The sequence below is a fragment of the Tachypleus tridentatus genome, chromosome 13, assembly GCF_004210375.1.
Source record: "Tachypleus tridentatus isolate NWPU-2018 chromosome 13, ASM421037v1, whole genome shotgun sequence".
Lineage (NCBI taxonomy): Eukaryota > Metazoa > Arthropoda > Merostomata > Xiphosura > Limulidae > Tachypleus > Tachypleus tridentatus.
This window is the reverse complement of record NC_134837.1, coordinates 51,655,377-51,672,876: the sequence shown is the minus strand read 5'-3', so window position 1 is coordinate 51,672,876 and position 17,500 is coordinate 51,655,377. Positions and strand designations below refer to the sequence as shown.

At 33.6% G+C, this 17,500-nt stretch overlaps 1 protein-coding gene across 1 annotated transcript in view; it reads right to left on the bottom strand.

The window, feature by feature from the left end:
* LOC143238034 (sodium-dependent neutral amino acid transporter B(0)AT3-like) overlaps positions 1-17,500 on the bottom strand; it is a 96,129-nt gene that overhangs the window by 22,780 nt on the left and 55,849 nt on the right. Inside the window, exons 4-8 of the mRNA XM_076477933.1 lie at positions 12,679-12,840; positions 9,223-9,333; positions 8,215-8,416; positions 6,563-6,750; positions 4,181-4,382 (exon numbers count right to left, since the gene is read on the bottom strand). Coding sequence (XP_076334048.1) covers positions 4,181-4,382; positions 6,563-6,750; positions 8,215-8,416; positions 9,223-9,333; positions 12,679-12,840 — 865 coding nt within the window. The remainder of the gene's footprint in view (positions 1-4,180; positions 4,383-6,562; positions 6,751-8,214; positions 8,417-9,222; positions 9,334-12,678; positions 12,841-17,500) is intronic.

Sequence of the window (17,500 nt, the reverse complement as noted above, 5' to 3'; positions counted from 1 at the left end):
CCATCATGGATATCGAAACCCAGTTCTTAGCGTTGTAAATCCGCATGGAGGCCATATTGATTGGGAAATGCTAGAGTCAAACCATGAGGAAGAAAGGTTACTTGACAATCTTCAAGACGAATTTCTTCACCAGTTGATCAAGAAACCTATTAGAAATAATGTTATTTTAACTTTATTTCAACTAGTAGTGCAGAAGTGGTTGAGAGGGTGGAAATTGGAGGTACAAATTATCGTTGTTGTATTAGGTATGATGTTTTGTTGCATATGAAAATCAAGGCTAATCATATTTTGATTCCAATTTTCAAAAGAGCAAATCTTGGAGAGATGTAACAAGAATTATCTGTTATGAATTTGGTAGTTGAGTTATATGGAGACACCGAGCAAATGTGAAAAATGTCTTCGCTATTCAAAACAAATATATTTTTTATAAAGAGAAAAACGTAGCTGCAAGTAAAAAACCACGTTAAGAGATAAAATTTAAGACATTTAAATTGGCTGGCGTTAAAGAAAATTTGGAAGATTATCAAACAGGAAATTAAGGTATCCAAAAAGATGTATTAGAAACATTTGGCAGAAAACATAAAGATTAACAGTAAGAGTTCTTTTAAATACATTAGGGGTCAGCAAACTGTTAGGATGGGGATAAGACCCTTGAGGGAGGATAAAGGAAGGTTTGTAACTGATGATTATGAAATGACTAGGTTATTATATTATACTTTTTCTTCAGTTTTTATTAATGTATACTTAAGCAGCATTCTTTACCTTAAACAACTGATATATGAGAATAAAGTTGAACAAGACAGCTGGATAAATTTTGAGCTTGTTAAAATAAAATTTTAAAATAAAAGTTTAAAGAATGTTAAACCTCCTGAGTCAGATAATATTTCCCCAAGGGTTTTAAAGGAAGTCAAAATGGCTTATATATCCAACTTGCCACAATTTTTTGTATGTTCTTGAATAACGGACAAGTACCAACAGACTGGAAATTAGCTCATGTTACGCCTATCTGTAAGAGTTGTAATAGAAGTCGTCCTAGTAATTATAGGCTTATTAGTCTTGCATCAGTTGTGGGAAAATTTTGGAAAGTCTGACAAAAAATACTTTGTAAAGTCATTTAACAAAGTTTAGAATTTTATAGGATAGTCAACATGGTTTCATTAATGGAAAATCTCACCTAACAAGTATTTTAATATTCTTTCAAAATGTTACTGCATACGTAAATGAAGATAAGAGTGTAGATTTGATGTATCTAGATTTTTAGAAAACATTTGACAAAGTGCAACATAAAAGTCTTGCAAAAAAACTTATCTCTATAGATGTGAGAGATAAGTTAACTAATTGGACAGAAAAGTAGCTTGATGGAAGAAAGCAAAGGGTTGTTATAAATGGGGTTAAATCAAACTAGATTAATGTTGCAAATGGTATATTGCATGGCTCAGTATTAGAACCATTGCTTTTTCATTTACATACATGACATAGATAAAGGAATGGTCAATAATTTACTTAAATTTGCTGATAACATCAAGGTCTCTGGTGTTGCTGGGTGTGAAGAGGGCGCTGCTGTTTTTAGATCATTTATTGAGTTGGGTATATAAACGGTAGATGAGTTTTAAGCATAAGTGCAAGATACTGCATGTGGGTTATCATAATTTGAATTATCAGTATAATTTGAATGGAAATCATCTTAACAGTGTCATGAAAGAAAGGGATCTTGGTGTAATGGTTGATCAGTCTCTTAAGCTGTTCAAGCAGTGTGCTGTTACTAGGAGTATAGCAAATAAGATTTTCAGGTTGTGTCTACAGAAATATTGAATACAAGTCTAAAGAGGTTATAATTTCATTGCATAGATCACTGGTTAGGCTCCTTACCTTAGGAAAGACATCGAATTGTTGGAAAGAGTTCAGAGGAGGGTGCCAAAATGGTACCCGAAATGAAAGACTTGTCATACGTGGAGATATTAAGATCCTTATAATTGTTTCCTGAACAGTGAGAGGAAATGTGAGTGAAGTATTGAAGATTGTAGATGGAATTGATAATGTTGATGCATCAACATTTTTCATATTCAACTAGAAGAATTATAGAACTAGGGGCTACAAATGTAGATTTAGGTAAGGTCGAAGTCGTCTTCAGCTAAGAAAATTTCCAAATAGAGTTATTGGTCTTTGGAATAGGTTGCCTACGGATGTTGTGGGAGTAGTAAATTTGAGTGAGTTTAAAAGAAAGTTTGATATATACATGAATTATAAGAGCTAGCTTTCAATTTTTTTAATAATATTAGTTTTGCTTAGAGGATGGAACAGCCAAGATGGACCAATAGGTCTCTTGTTGCCCCTAAGCATTATGTTATGTTATTTTGTTGTGGTTTATTTCTCCAATTTAGTGTAAAACTAGCAGGCTCATCAATTCTTTCCCTCTTTCTAGACTAATGTTAAGGGAAGTTGATGTTTCAGTATTACATAATCTCATAATTCCATAACTTCTAGATGGTTCCTCTGGTATTTTATCTGCAACTTTAATAAATTGAAGTTTCATTGCCAATTTTCTATGTGCCAACGAATCCATCACTTTGCGATAATCATGTCGGTAAGATAATTGGAAAACCTTTTTAAATCTTCTGCAAGTTCGACTGAGGGCTCCTCTTTCTTCTGTACCCCATTCTGGACCTTTGCTCTGAATGCTTCTTTCGGTAGGACATTTTGTACTTGTTCGATTATGTGGCTAACAATGTTTGATAGTTGTTAGAGCTCTCAGCTGGAAAATTACTGGTTGCTTAGTGTTGTCAACGTTGGTCCTTTCTAAATGAGCAGCAAAATTGATTGCATGTTGTTCACTATTCTACCTGTTCATCTTGAAAATGATTTAAAACTAAGCCTCTTTTCACTCTCATAGTATATTCTAAAATAGTTCGTTGTTTTTTTTTCAATTAGCTGAAGTGGAACTGGCCAGCTGTAATTTGGAACTTGATTTAGTAGTGTTACGGCTGGTATTGTCAAGAAATGTCGTTCGCTAACAGATGGAACACCATTGGTAGTGATAGGTGTACAACAAACAAGTTATCCTATTCGGTATTTCGTAATAAATGGTGTTTTAGGTTGAAATTATTGAGTTGATTTGGAAAGTCTTATAGCTGGTTTAATCTTTTCATTTAATAATTAACTTTACATATGTTTTAATCTGTCACTGATATCCTTTTCTATCCCACCTTTGACTTCATTAATTTTGTCATTATAGCCTCTCTGTACATTTTCTGATGTCCTCTTGTATTATTTCAAAATTTTAATTGCAATTCCTCTGAAGGTTCTCAATATCTTCTTCAATCAGACTTGTTTTCAGTTTTAATTCTACTTTACATGGGATGTTTCTTTCTTCTAACTCTTCCTTTATAACAACACTTTATCCATTTGGGTAAATATGCTAGGTTCTTTATTCACTAGCATTTTGTTTTAGGTGGAGTCCATACATATTCTCCAAAAGAAATGAAAGTAAGGACGTGTAACAGCAGCTCATTGATTATAATAATTAATAATTAAGAAATGAGAATAGTTTTCCTTCTATTTCACGATTGTAATATTAACTAAGCTGCCAAACGTATAAACATAAAATCATTAAATATACATTTGTTTCTTTGTTTTGAATATCGTGCAAAACTACATGAGGGCTATCTGCGATAGCCGTCCCTAATTTAGCAGTGTTAAACTGGAGGAAAGGCAGCTAGTCATCACCACCCACCGCCAAATCTTGGGCTACTCATTTACAAATGAATAGCTGGATTTACTGTCAATTATAACGTCCCCACGGCTGAAAGGGCGAGTATGTGTGGTATGACGGAGACTCGAACCCGTGAACCTCAGATTATGAGCCATGCTGGACCTAAAAATGCACTTGAGCAATCTCGGTGCGTGCTAAGCTTGATGGCATCTATTGAATATTCTACAAATAATATATTTAATTTATTTAACTTTGGATTTATTTTTTTGAGATAAATATATAGTTTGAATCAGATATAGCTTCGATTTTTATTCCTGGATCATTAAGTTTGACATCACTTAAAAAGAAATTCTGAGTAAAATTCACGAAAATCTTCCACATACTTCAACAAAGTAACACTTAGGCCTACTTTTGTCTTTGCATAGTTTAGTTTTGTTGTTTTATTAAGAATAAAAAATAAGTAAATACTACCTGTCAAGATCTCTTTACGTAGATTCGGAAACAACTTTAGATCAACAATAGAGGTAATAACGCCCTCTAGCGTTCCAAATTGAGAGTCAATACCGAGGGTAAAGAGCATCAAGAAGAAAAGAATCGACCAAAAAGGCGCCGCAGGAAATTGGTTAACAGCTTCCGTAAATGCAATGAATGCTAATCCTGTTCCAGAGGCGCTCTAGAAAGAGGAAACAAGATAATGTCTGTATGATTTGGCACTACAAGCTTATTAGAGATTTCATTCAATTTTGACAAGTGATAAAGGAAAAAAAAACAACAGTTTTCTGATAGTATTTACTTCTAGGAAAATAAAAATAAATTAACCTTTCGAAAATAAAATATGACTGAGAATGAAATGTCTCAATAAAAAGTAGCTATACTTTAGGGCCGTATTGAGCTTAAAGTATGGATTATGTAATTTTATTTAGTTTTAATGCATATTTAAAAGAAAATATTTTAGTATCTTAAGCCATAAAGGGCCTTGTCGAAGATGATTCTTATACATAGGCAAACATTCAAAATGCCATCCGCTTGACACACACACAGATATATACATATTATTTTATTCAACTTTACTTCAAGGCAATTGTAATATATGTGATAATTATTAGAATTTTCACAGGTTAAATTTTTGTATTTAGTACTTTTTTAATAATTAAAGTTCTTACGTTATTTTTTTTCAAAGGAAATCTCAATTCAATGTTATTCCATGTGTAAGACTTTCTTTAGGAAAAGTTCAGCATGTCCAAGTGGTTAAAGCGGTCGACTCGCTATCAGAGAATCGCAAGTTCAAATCTCCCTCCTATCATACATGTTCTCCCTTTCAGCCATGGAGGCGTTATAATGTGATGATTAGTCACATTATTCGTTAGTAAAATAGTACCCCAAGAGTTGGCGGTGGGTGGTGATGACTAACTGCCTTCTCTCTAGTCTTAAACTGCTAAATTAGGGACGGATAGCGCAGATAGCCCTCGTGTAGCTATACACGAAATTTAAAACAAACAAACAAACGATCTTCACTGAAAGGGTCGTTATTCTCCCCCTATTCTTTCTTCCTACTCACTCTGGTTTTCACTTCCCTCCCCTCCATAATATACTCCTTTAGAGAACTGCCAAGTCACCTATCCCTTAAAGTACCAATGACGCTGAATTTTACTTTTATCTAACAATAAGTACATTTCAAAAGAAAATATTAAATGCATAACATTTTACTTGTAGTTAGAAACGCTTGTATTAACTCCAGCAATCCTTTCTAAACAAATGTTTTGAACTGTTTATGTATTGAATGTTTGAGGGTCCACGACATTTTGGTTAACAGAGTACCTAATAATAAATGAAAGTAAATGTAAATGAAAGTATTCTGAGTACTGAAATTTATACTACGAATAATTTCTGGGGTTTCTTACGTATTTTACATAGAAGTTGAGTGATTTTATCCATTATTTAATCTGTCGGTTATTTATAATTGTTGTGACTATAAAAAAAAAAAATCAACATAAAGTCTCTCCTTTCCGGTGGAACTGCGATAAATCTACAGGTTCACAAGCGTAAAATTTGACGTTTGATTCTCCGTGGCTTAATATACCGTTGCTCTAAAATAAGCAACCTAAACTTAATATAATTCAATATGCGCTCTCTACCTGTAATGAACAATATAAAAATAAATCTCTGATGGAAGTTGTTTTTTGTTTGTTAATTCTTTCATAATGATATTGGATTAAAGAATAGCATAGTTCTGCAGAAATATGTATCTTCCAAAAAAATAAAATAAAAGAAAGGAAAGATTTTCTCATCTCTCTGCAACTGACTCATCTTCGATAATTCCAGGATTCATCACTTTTCTCATTCAGTTAAAAGTGCTATATATACAGGGGTTGGACAAAAAATGTGCCCCCAAGGGAGATTCTTTTTGTCCACGCCCTGTATATATATGTATATATTTAGTGAAAATAATTACATTCTAATGAAGTTAAATAGTAAAATCATTAGGAAGGACTGCATTAAAAACAGCAAATCCTAATTACATAATTTGTTATATTAACCTGAGAACAAGCCGAAACGAAAACAAATTTTAAAAAACGCTGCATTTTATAATCCCACATTTTAGCTTGTACCCTGGGATCTTTTCAGTTGAGGCAGCGTTTTTTGTTTGTTTTTTATCGGCTTGTTTATGAGTTAAAGTAACAAATTATGTATATATTTTTTCATCTATTCCGTTGACCTGGATTACACATATGTGGTTGACTTCTGATTTATATATTTGTTTGTATACATTTTAGAAGCTAATAGACACTCTTATCATCTGTTCCAGTGACCTCGGTTGGTATTCATGTATACCCTGTGTAAATTAAAATTTACCTTTTCCAGTTCTTTTTTCAGGTCACATTCAGGGAAGTCGTATGGAACGATTATATCGGTGCTGTTCAGTAGTTTTGCTATTATGTCTCGTGTCAGGTGAGATGAAATCACTGAGGAATTGGAAAACGAACTGAGGAGTTCGTACCGCTCCTGAACACAGCGCTCGTGGGCCATGTGGGCCTTGAAACCTGTAAACCAAATGGTACTTTGTCAGTCTCATGAAGATGTTCTCTTTTCTCGTATGAAAATGATAACGATTCCTCCTGTACTATCCTATACAATAAGTAATAAATTTCTCGGATGGATACGGAAAAAAGAAAACTTTAGTCGAACATACAGGTATAGATATATCTATATGAATATAATAGTACTGTCTATTGTATATCCATATAACTGCATCACATGGTGTGGATAACTCTTCACTAAAGTTAACATGGAGGTTCATTGGATCCATGCAGAGGTGCATAGAAATATTCAGTTTTGCATTTTGCGTTTTTTTACCATCAGTTTGCCCCCTATAAATCGATCTTCATCACAGTTAGTGTGAGGATTCCTTGGGTCCAAGGAGAAATACAAATTTTCAGTTTTGGGATTTGTATGGGAAGTTTTACTCACTCACTGATAGACTCTCACTAAATTTTGTAGGAATATTCATTAGGTCCATGAGGAGATATATGCAAACTTGTGGTTTCATGTTTTATGTTGCAATTTTTATGTGCGATTTTTCCAATTACATGTAAGGGAAACAACTTTTCATGTTTCAGATAACCTTTCATCAAAATGAATTTACATAACTTCCGTCCAGGGGGTGATTTTTCTCCAGCTAGAATACCTTTACTTAAATTAATCGGTATTGTTTGGTATTCCTTAACTAAAATAGTTACAAATTTTCGCAGTCCCTTATTCACAATAATTATTATTGATAGAAATTTTTTACAAACTTACCAACATCGTTGAAAGTTTGTTAACTAAAAAACAAACAAACAAATGTACGTCATAAGAAATCCATAATCTAGAGTAAGTGGCATTGCCAAAACAACTAGTATTGCTAAGAATATTCACCTACCAGTGTCTCCTACAATGTTAAGAAACTATTGTTAAAAGTTCTTTCCCTAGAATAATTGGCGACGTTAATATTCACTTGAGATAACCAACTGTGTTTGTACTTCTTTCCTAAGAATAACCATTAGTGTTAATAGTCGCATATTACACTATAACCGTCTGTATTAACACTTTTTTCTCAAGAATAACCATTATTTTTAAGAGTCACTTAATGGAACTATCTGCATTAACATTTCTTTCTAAAGAATAACCAGCATTGTTAACTTAAGTTAACCGACAATGTTAAGAGTCACTTAAAATAGCTGACACTGTTAACAGTTTCTTCCCTAGAATAACCGTCGACGTTAAAGGGTCACTTAAGTTAGCTAGTTGCCTTTTAGAAGTTCCTTACCTAAAATAACCTGACGTGTTAAAATTTTTCTATTTAAAGCAATCATAAGTTTATGTTGCTAGGAGTCCGTGAGCTAGAACATAAATACTACTAACAGTGCGTTTACTACATTAAAAAGGGATTTAATACTTACTTAAAATGTCCAATGTTGGTCAAAACACCTCAGAAAGGTCAACCAGTGTTATTTTAAGATCCTTACCTAAAATAGAAAACACAACTATTCCTGCAAACATCGATGTTCCTGCGTTACATGTTGAAACCAAAATAGCGTCTCGGTAACAGTTATTATGGACAGGATTATAAGAAGAGAAAGCAATGAGTCCTCCAAATGCTAAGCCTAAGGAGAAGAAAATTTGAGTCCCAGCCTCCAACCAGACGATTGGATCAGCAAGCTTTGCCCACTAAAAGGTAAGAAAAAAAGTGCGAGGTTTAGTTTGAAAACAATATTCAACACTTTCTTCATTAATATTTGCATGAATAATGATATTTAGATATCAGTTCATTCTTTTATTTATCTTAGAACAGAGTCACGTTGGAAAATCTGCGGTGTCCACCGCGAGGAATAGAACCATTGATTTTAGCATAATAAGTCCGTTCACTTACTATTGTCCCACCAGGGGAAGAATAAAGATGTCAGCATGAGGCGAATGTTCTAGAATAAAAATGTATGTATTCTGAAAAGAATGATTACATAACTGGGGCATATAAACTGACTTTATGAAAAATATGCTTTTATTGTTGTCACAATCTGTCAAAGTAAAGGAAAGTTATTGTTCGTAATTATGCAGAAAGCTACACAAAGAACTATCTGTGCTCTGCTCAACACGGGTATCGAAACCAGATTTTTAGCGTTGTAAGTCAGCAGACATGCCGCTGTATCACTAAGGGACCGGTTAGGAAAGAAAATTCAAAACTTTCTTTAAAAACCTATGGATATGGTAAAAAATAAAATAAAATATACATATTTTGTACTTATCCTTCGCTGGATTTATTAATTTAGCAATGCCGCTAATAATCATAAATTCGGAGCATTTCCTATAAACTATTTAATTAGAAACACTGAAAATTCAATATTTAAAACTAAGAAAACGATAATTTCAAGTACAAATAACTACAGATAGCCATTTTAAGTTATACTGAGAGGCAAAGCAAATACTTTGATTGATTTATTAAAACATGTTATTTGGATATAACCATTCCAACTTACGTCTGGAGTAAAGAGATGAACAATCCCGTCTTTCATGCCATCCAAAGTGATCCCGCGAAAAAAGAAAATAACGAGAACAATGTAAGGAAAAGTAGCTGTTACGTAGACAACCTAAAAAATAAAGAGAAAAATAAGGAAAAAAATCCCATTTTTTTCAGATAAAATATCTAAGAGAGTTTGAAAATTACGAACCAGTCAGGAAGTTAAATTTTGATGAATTATAGAAAATTTACAATATTAGAACATTCCTTAGTAGAATTAATTACTTATATTTATAGATAATATTTTAAGAAAAAAAAGAAAAATCCCATTTTTCAAGTAAAAACCTAAGAGTGTCTGAAAGCTTCGAACCAGTCAGGGAGTTAAATTTTGATAAATTATGGAAAATTTAGAATATTAGAACGTTGGTTAGTAGAATTAGTTACTTATATTTATAGATAATATTCTGAATGTCGTTTACTTCTTCCTCATCTAGTTCATTGTCTTCTTTGTTCTTACCAGTCGATCCGTTTTATGTGTACTTTTTTGTAAAGAATATACCAATTTCTAAATTTCTATTTTTCTAGAAATCTGGAAATAAGAGACCAATAACGATGTTTATTTTCAAGCAGAGCGCCATCTTGCGAAACATGATGCACAAGACTAAACGGCCTCATCAGAGATCTCTGTAGTCCAGGTATCCCCCACCCTCCTTCATAATTTTTAAATACTTAATGTCTTAGTTAATATGATTGTGAAAAACCAATTGATATAGTCAAAATTCAGTACGTAGAACATACAAATCTTTAAACTAACAGAAAACTCGATATTAAGCTCAGCATTTATATTTGTTTGTTTTGAATATTTAAGCAAAAATGTATAAAAACTATTTATTTTAATAGATTAGCAGTAAAGCAGCTGTCGACATTACCCCCCACTCCTCATCTCTCGGGTCACTCTAATCAAAGAGTGCAATTTGACTATCATTCTTAGGATTCACCAACAATCTTCTCAAGTTTGGAGCATGAATTTGCAGTAATATTTCGCAAACCTAAGTACTCGGGCTCATAGTCTGGGCACACTTACTATTAAGTCTCAGCCGAATGCTATCGGCAATGAGAAGCCTTTTGCACTTAGCAGGAAAAAAACTGAAGAGTGGTTCATTCTAATGATGAAAATAGAAGCTTTGGTTTCTAGTAGTTCCTTTGAAAGCCTTGAACTGTATTTAGCATGCTGCCATTTCATTTTGATTACTGCTTGTAATATCATAGCCTAAACATAAAATACACGAAAATTATTCGGCCCGACATTGCCATGTGGTCAAGGCACTCGACTCGTAATCTGCGGGTTCGCATCCCCGTCACACCAAATATGCTTTCTCTTTCAGCCGTGGGAGCGTTATAATGTGACGGTAAATCCCACTATTCCTTGGTAAAATAGTAGCCCAAAAGTTGGCGGTGGGTGGTATAACTAGCTGCCTTCCATCTGTGTGCAAAATAAGAGACAGCTAGTGCAGATAGTCCTCGCATAGCTTTGCATGAAATTCAAAAACAAACGAACGTTCTTTTAGTCGTTAACATTAAAGACATCTTTTGTCTGTTTTCTGCTCGCATTTGTCCTTCTGTTTGTTAATTCTTACGTTACATGCTCTTTACGTTCAGTCATGTCTCATTTTTCGATCTTCGTTTTATTTTATCATAATTTTGTTTTTTATTTTATTAATTCGTTTTTGTTTTGTTTTTTTCACCTTTACATTGTTAACCCTAGTTTTATTTCATCATCACTCAGTTGGTACTAATATTGTTGTTTATATCACCAATACTAACTGTACTAATTTTATTCATTGTTTCGTCATTACTTTGTTCATCTTACTTTTGAGTGTCACTTTGTTATTGTTTTATTTTGTAATCATTCTTTGAGTCACATATTATCATTCATATATTGGACCTAATTAGTTTTCAATATTTCTCTGTTACTGCTCGTTTCATTTATTCTTTCATCATCACCCTGTTTATCCTAGTTTCGTTTCTTACTTCTTTACCACTGTTGGTTCTAGTTGTGTTTTTTTTTTTTATACCACGCTGTTAACACTAGTTTTGTTTATTTTTTGTATACCACGCTTTTAACACTGGTTTTGTTTATTTTTTGTATTCCACGCTGTTAACACTAGTTTTATTTGTTTGCTTGTTTTTGAATTTCGCACAAATCTACTCGAGGGCTATCTGTGCTAGCCGTCCCTAATTTAGCAGTGTAAGACTAGAGGGAAGGCAGCTAGTCATCACCACCCACCGCCAACTCTTGGGCTGCTCTTTTACCAACGAATAGTGGGATTGACTGCAACATTATAACGCTCAACAGTAGGCTATTAGAGTTCTGCCCACCACAGTATCGAAACCATGTTTCTAGCGCTGTAAGTCCGAAGACATACCACTGTCATTGGTGGACCATCCCTCTCTAAAAATCATTTTGTTATTTTAACCTTAATTTCTTAAGTTCTAAATCTGCGCTTTTTTAACCTACTTTGCTCTTATTTGTTATTTGGTTTCCAATCTAGTGGTTAGCGGTTCTTTTTATATAAACATATTTGTATTTTTCATTCCATAATGTTTAAAACTATTAATAATCCTCCAATGACCATTTGAAACTCATCAGTATAAGGATTAAGGCCAACTATACAAAAATGAGCTACAAAATGATGTTATTCTTTACAGTAGTATTTACAATTGTTTTCTTAAAATTACATATCTTGTCACAACCAAATCGCCAAGCGATTTCCTTAGTTGGGCTGTGCGACAGATTTAGAGCGGCTTGATATTCTAGAACTGTGCAGTTACATATCAGCAGTTCCAGAACATTCTTTACTGCTTTCAAATTTCTCCGTTTGTGAAGGAGACGCAGTTGGAAAAATACTTTCCATTAACTGTAGTGCCTCCTTGACCAACATAAGACGTTCGTTGATAAACTTATCATAGGATCCTCTGGTGATCAAAATAGCCTCATAATCAACAATACACCTTTACAGGAGAAACCACCATTATATGATCCACTCTTCTGCCGACGATACGGTTCTCATTCTTCTTAATCAAGAAGTCGCTGTTACTAAAGATTTTTTTTCCCTTTGCCCTTGATCATAATCAACAAGCTATCTTTACTGAGGAATCTCTCATTGTAACCTTTACTGAAGACACGGTCTAAGAAAATATATCTACTGACGATATGATTCAACAAAATATCTTTACCTGGAAAGTAACCACTATAATTTAACCTGACAATATGGATATGTACCCCTTAATATCTTTATTGTCCTTCCTCAGAAAACACTTCAGACAATCACCTTATTTTGTGAGAAAGCTACCCCTTAATATTTACCTTTGTTACGAAGACATGTTATACAAAATTCTCCTTCAATAAAGGCGTTATCTCTCTACAAATATTCCACATTTAGCGATATAGTTAACGAAAGATAAGAAATATTACCTTTCCTGAAGAAGCTATTCCTTTTATCATGCAGAGATAACACAGGATCCATGCCGCCAGAAGACACACCCCGATTCTCCAGTTGAATTTTCCTGTTGATTCTAGACTCTCTGTGATGTCCAGTGTTTCACGATACCAAAAATACTGCGTAGGACTACTTTTCTGAAACAAAACGAATTCGCAATTTGCCTCTATATAATATTTATTAAGTTCCAAGCATACGTCTTTTCTTTCCCAAAGAAACCCGACTTTAATTCACCTGACCTTTTCTTTATAGGTTTTGTATGACGGTACTCAAAAAAAAAATATTTTACATTTAACTAAAAATCTTCCTTTAGAAAATTCCCGATGGGAATATTTGTGACAGAAATAGAGTGCATTTTAACTGCGTTAGTTACGATTGTGTCATTGTTCTTCCAGTACAAGTTCCACGAAGTGAGACTACCAAGAAAAATGATGATAAAATAAAAAAAATCACATTAAGTTACTAAAAGACATAAACTTTGTCTAAAATCCCATCAGACGTATTTTTTATTGTTAAGATCAGCTTTTACAAAAAGGAAGCGACAACGAGCCAATATCGTTGTTCTAAACAATCTAGTGTTGAGTGAGTGTGTGTGTTTTTCTTATAGCAAAGCCACATTGAGCTATCTGCTGAACTCACCGAGGGGAATCGAACCCCTAATTTGAGCGTTGTAAATCCGTAGACATACGGCTGTACTAGCGGGGGATCTATTGAGTGATATAACGTATTGTTTTATAATTTCTATTCCGCCCCACTTGCATTTGTGATCCGCACTTTGTCATTATCCGTTGATGACAAGTTATTTGGACTCGGTGGTTATATTTCCAGTTTTATGAAGTTTATCCTACATTATTTGATATATCGATATAAAAGAAAATCACATATATACTATAGTCATAAATACATCTATCGTACAATGTTCTATTATTGGAAAGATAAAATCCCAATTTTTAATGTGAAAATGGACTTCAGATTTTTTTACATTTGAAACTACTGTTTAAAATAAGATGAAACGAACGCACCTTCTTCTTTCATAATTACTAACTGTATTACAGAAAATTATTCACATATTCAATGCACAGATTGAATACGTTATATCAAAAAGATTTTGGAGCCTCATTACGTCGTTACGGTATATATCGTCATGTTTAGTCTGCACTACCTTGCAACTCTCCAAAAACCCTGCAGTATGTTTCCCATTAAAAATTTCTTCTTCTTTCGACTGTCACTTTTAAAGTACACACTTCCCCACTTCCTTTGGATGTTGATTAACCAGAGCTCCTTTCGATAAAATATATTTGTATATCTTTGTAAGTACTATGAATACTTTTCATTATCCATGTCCTTCACGTATGCGATTGTTGAAAGGATACAAGTGTCTTTTGCCATTTTTCCAAATACAGTTCCTTCATGTTTGTGTTATGCATTGTGTCCTTGTCACATAGAAGGCTTTAACCACTGATCTCTATATTTGTGGATCATTACTTGACAAAAGACATCGCTCTTTGCTTGTCACAGCTAGAGTTATAAACTGCTGCAGTTCTATTTCTAGATAGTCCTGGTTCCCAAGAGGAGCCTTATTCTTTTATTTCTTAATGCCATGAACTACGAGAGATATCCTTGCTTTGGAAGTTGGAAGTTCCCGATCCTCTGTTATTCGAAGACTATCATAAAATGTATATGTTAATGGTATTCTTATAGTAAATAATCAAGGCTTTCCTCCAGCATGATCATAATGTAGCCTTCAAGAAAACGAATACGTTCACATCGTTTTCCAGAGAATTAAGAAATATCCTGAGAAATGTAGGTCAATGTATTTAGCATTTAATACATTAACAACTGTGAACTGTATCTGATAATGTGATAATAATTTTGCTTGTGAAACACAAATGCTAAGAGTTAGAACAATATCTACTCGTGTTTCTTCTGATGTCACTATTACTTCAACGTTGTGGTACATTGTATTTCTGCTGCTATCAGTACAAACCAATAACTGTACCAGATTATGTTTCTGTTGACGTCATCTGAAGTTAAAAGCCATGACAGATTGTTCTTTTTATGATTTCACTATGTGGTAATACAATTTATACATGTTCTACGGGTATACTTGGTCTCAGGACCTCTCGCATGCCAAAAATAGCTGTTTTCGGTCGGGCTAACATTGTATCAAGTTCAAAGTTGTACCAGATTGTGTTAATGTTACTATAGAATAAAAGTTGTATTAGGCTGTGTTAATGTAACTATAGCATAAAAGTTATACCAGATTGTGTTAATATTACTAAAGAATAAAAGTTGTATTAGATTGTGTTAACGTTACCACAAGCTAATAATTGTTTCAGACTATTGAGTTTAGAGACGAATTTAATATGTAGTGAAAAAAACTTTGAAAAGCTCACAACAACATCAGTTTATCAGAACGTTGTACATTTGTAATAACTTTTCTTTCATTGTCCATTTACGCAGCCTCCGATTTTATTATATAAAAAGTTGGTCAATCATCATCATATTTGTACCAGACTCTTTCTACTGACTTCACTAAGAAGTAAGAGCTATGGCAGATCGTGTCTGCTGACGTACAAGCAAAGAGCTGTCTCAATCTGTTTCGAATGACGTCATTCTGAGATAACAAATGTGGCACATTTGCGTTTCTGGTGATGTCACTGCAGGCTAAAATTCGTACCAAATTATGTTTCGTTAACACCTCAGGTAAAAATTTTGACATCAATACAAATATCAAACTGTATCAGGTTATGTATTAGCTGACGTCACTGTGGGCCAAGAGATGTATCAGAATTGTTTTTCTGACGTCACTTCGAGATAAGACCTGTATCAGAATTATGTTTTTACTGAAATCACTACAAGCTGAGAGGTATATAAGAATTATGTTTTTGATTGCGTCACTTCGAGTTATGATCTGTATTAGAATTATGTTTCTGCGTATATCACTTCGAGATATCAGCTGTATTAGAATTATGTTTCTGCGTACATCAGTTAGAGATATGAGCTGTATCAGAACTATTTTTCTGCGTACGACATTATAAGATAAAAGTTATATATCATTATTTAAGGACCAAAACAACATACCGCTCTGTGTCAGAGCAACTAAATACACGAAGGTGGGACCAAAATAAAACAATATCCAATACGTGTATACATCAACTGATGTGGTACGTAATCTAATTAAATGCTAAATGTATATAGAAAATAAATTTAATTTTAGAACTTAGAAGCAAGTCATGTTTATTGATAGTTAGAAAGCACCTAAGACACGTTAACTACAACAGAATGCTAACTAAAGATAAAACATGAACTTAGATATGTTTTTTGTAGATTCACTTACATTTAGGCCTAGCATGGCCAGGTGGTTAAGGTACTTGATTCGTAATTAAGAGCCGTGGGTTCAAATCTCCTTCACATCAAATATGCTCACTATATCAGTCGTGAAGGCGTTATAATGTGACAGTCAATCCCACTATTCGTTGGTAAAAGAGTAGCCCAAGTTTATTGGAGTTAACTGTTAAAAAATTTGAAGAACATTCCTGTGCTGATCATATGGGGGGGGGGCTACAACATCAGAACGACTAGTTTGTAACATGTCTAATAAGATTTTCTGTAACAATGTAAAAACACTAACTTATAAAACATTTACTATGGTTACCTATTTCAGTATGAGAATGACTAGTTTATAAACATGTTTACTAGAATTATATGTTATAATGAATATCGACTTGTTTATAACAAAATGAAAACATAAAAACGACTATGAATATTTTATACGACACCTTGCTCAACAAAGTTTAAAATCAAAAGGGCTTAACACATTAAATGCGCAATATTTTTTTACTTGGCCGATGACTAATAATAAACGATATATCTCGAGAGCGTTTTTGTCATCGGAAGTAAACACCTACATGACAAGTGGGCAGTTTTATAGAAAAAGGTTTAATTCATCGCAACTTATGTAGGTGGTAAGAGTATTATTTAATGTAAGAATCTAATATTTCTTTTCATAACTGTAAATTATCACCAGCTAATCCTTCATCTCCATTAATAAATAATTACTTGTTTTACAGCACAAAATTTCTGGTATTCAATCCACTTTAAGTTTGTTTGTTTGTTTTGGAGTTTCGCGCAAATCTACTCGAGGGCTATCTGCGCTAGCCGTCCCTAATTTTGCAATGTAAGACTAGAGGGAAGGTAGCTAGTCATCACCACCCACCGTCAACTCTTGGGATACTCTTTTACCAACGAATAGTGGGACTGACCAAAACTTTATAATGCCCCCACGGCTGAAAGGGCGAACAAGTTTGGTGTGACGGAAATTCGAACCCGTGACCCTCGAGTCGAACTTCTTAACCCACCTGGCCATACCGTGCAAACCCACTTTAAGTGTTAAATTCATTTAAAAATATTGTTTCGTGCCATTTCAACAATGTGTTCAGTAAGAGAAGTGAGTTTAGTTAGTTAGTTATCACCATTTGATTCCATCTAGGAACATAGGGCCGCAATCACTTGAGGATTCTTCAACAAGTATTTAAGTGAGTAGGTTATTAGCCCACTACACCGAGCCGTCCCTAATTTAGCAGTGTAAGACCAGAGTGAAGGCAACTAGCCATCACCACCCACCGCCAACTCTTGGGCTACTCTTGTACCAATGACAAAATATTTTTTCTTTTATTCACACATAATTTGATATATATATATATATATTCTCTAAAATGTCTTTTTTATGTCCAGTGCTAAGAACTGTTGTTTGTATTTTGTTAAATAGTAAAGAGATTGGAACATAATTATGTT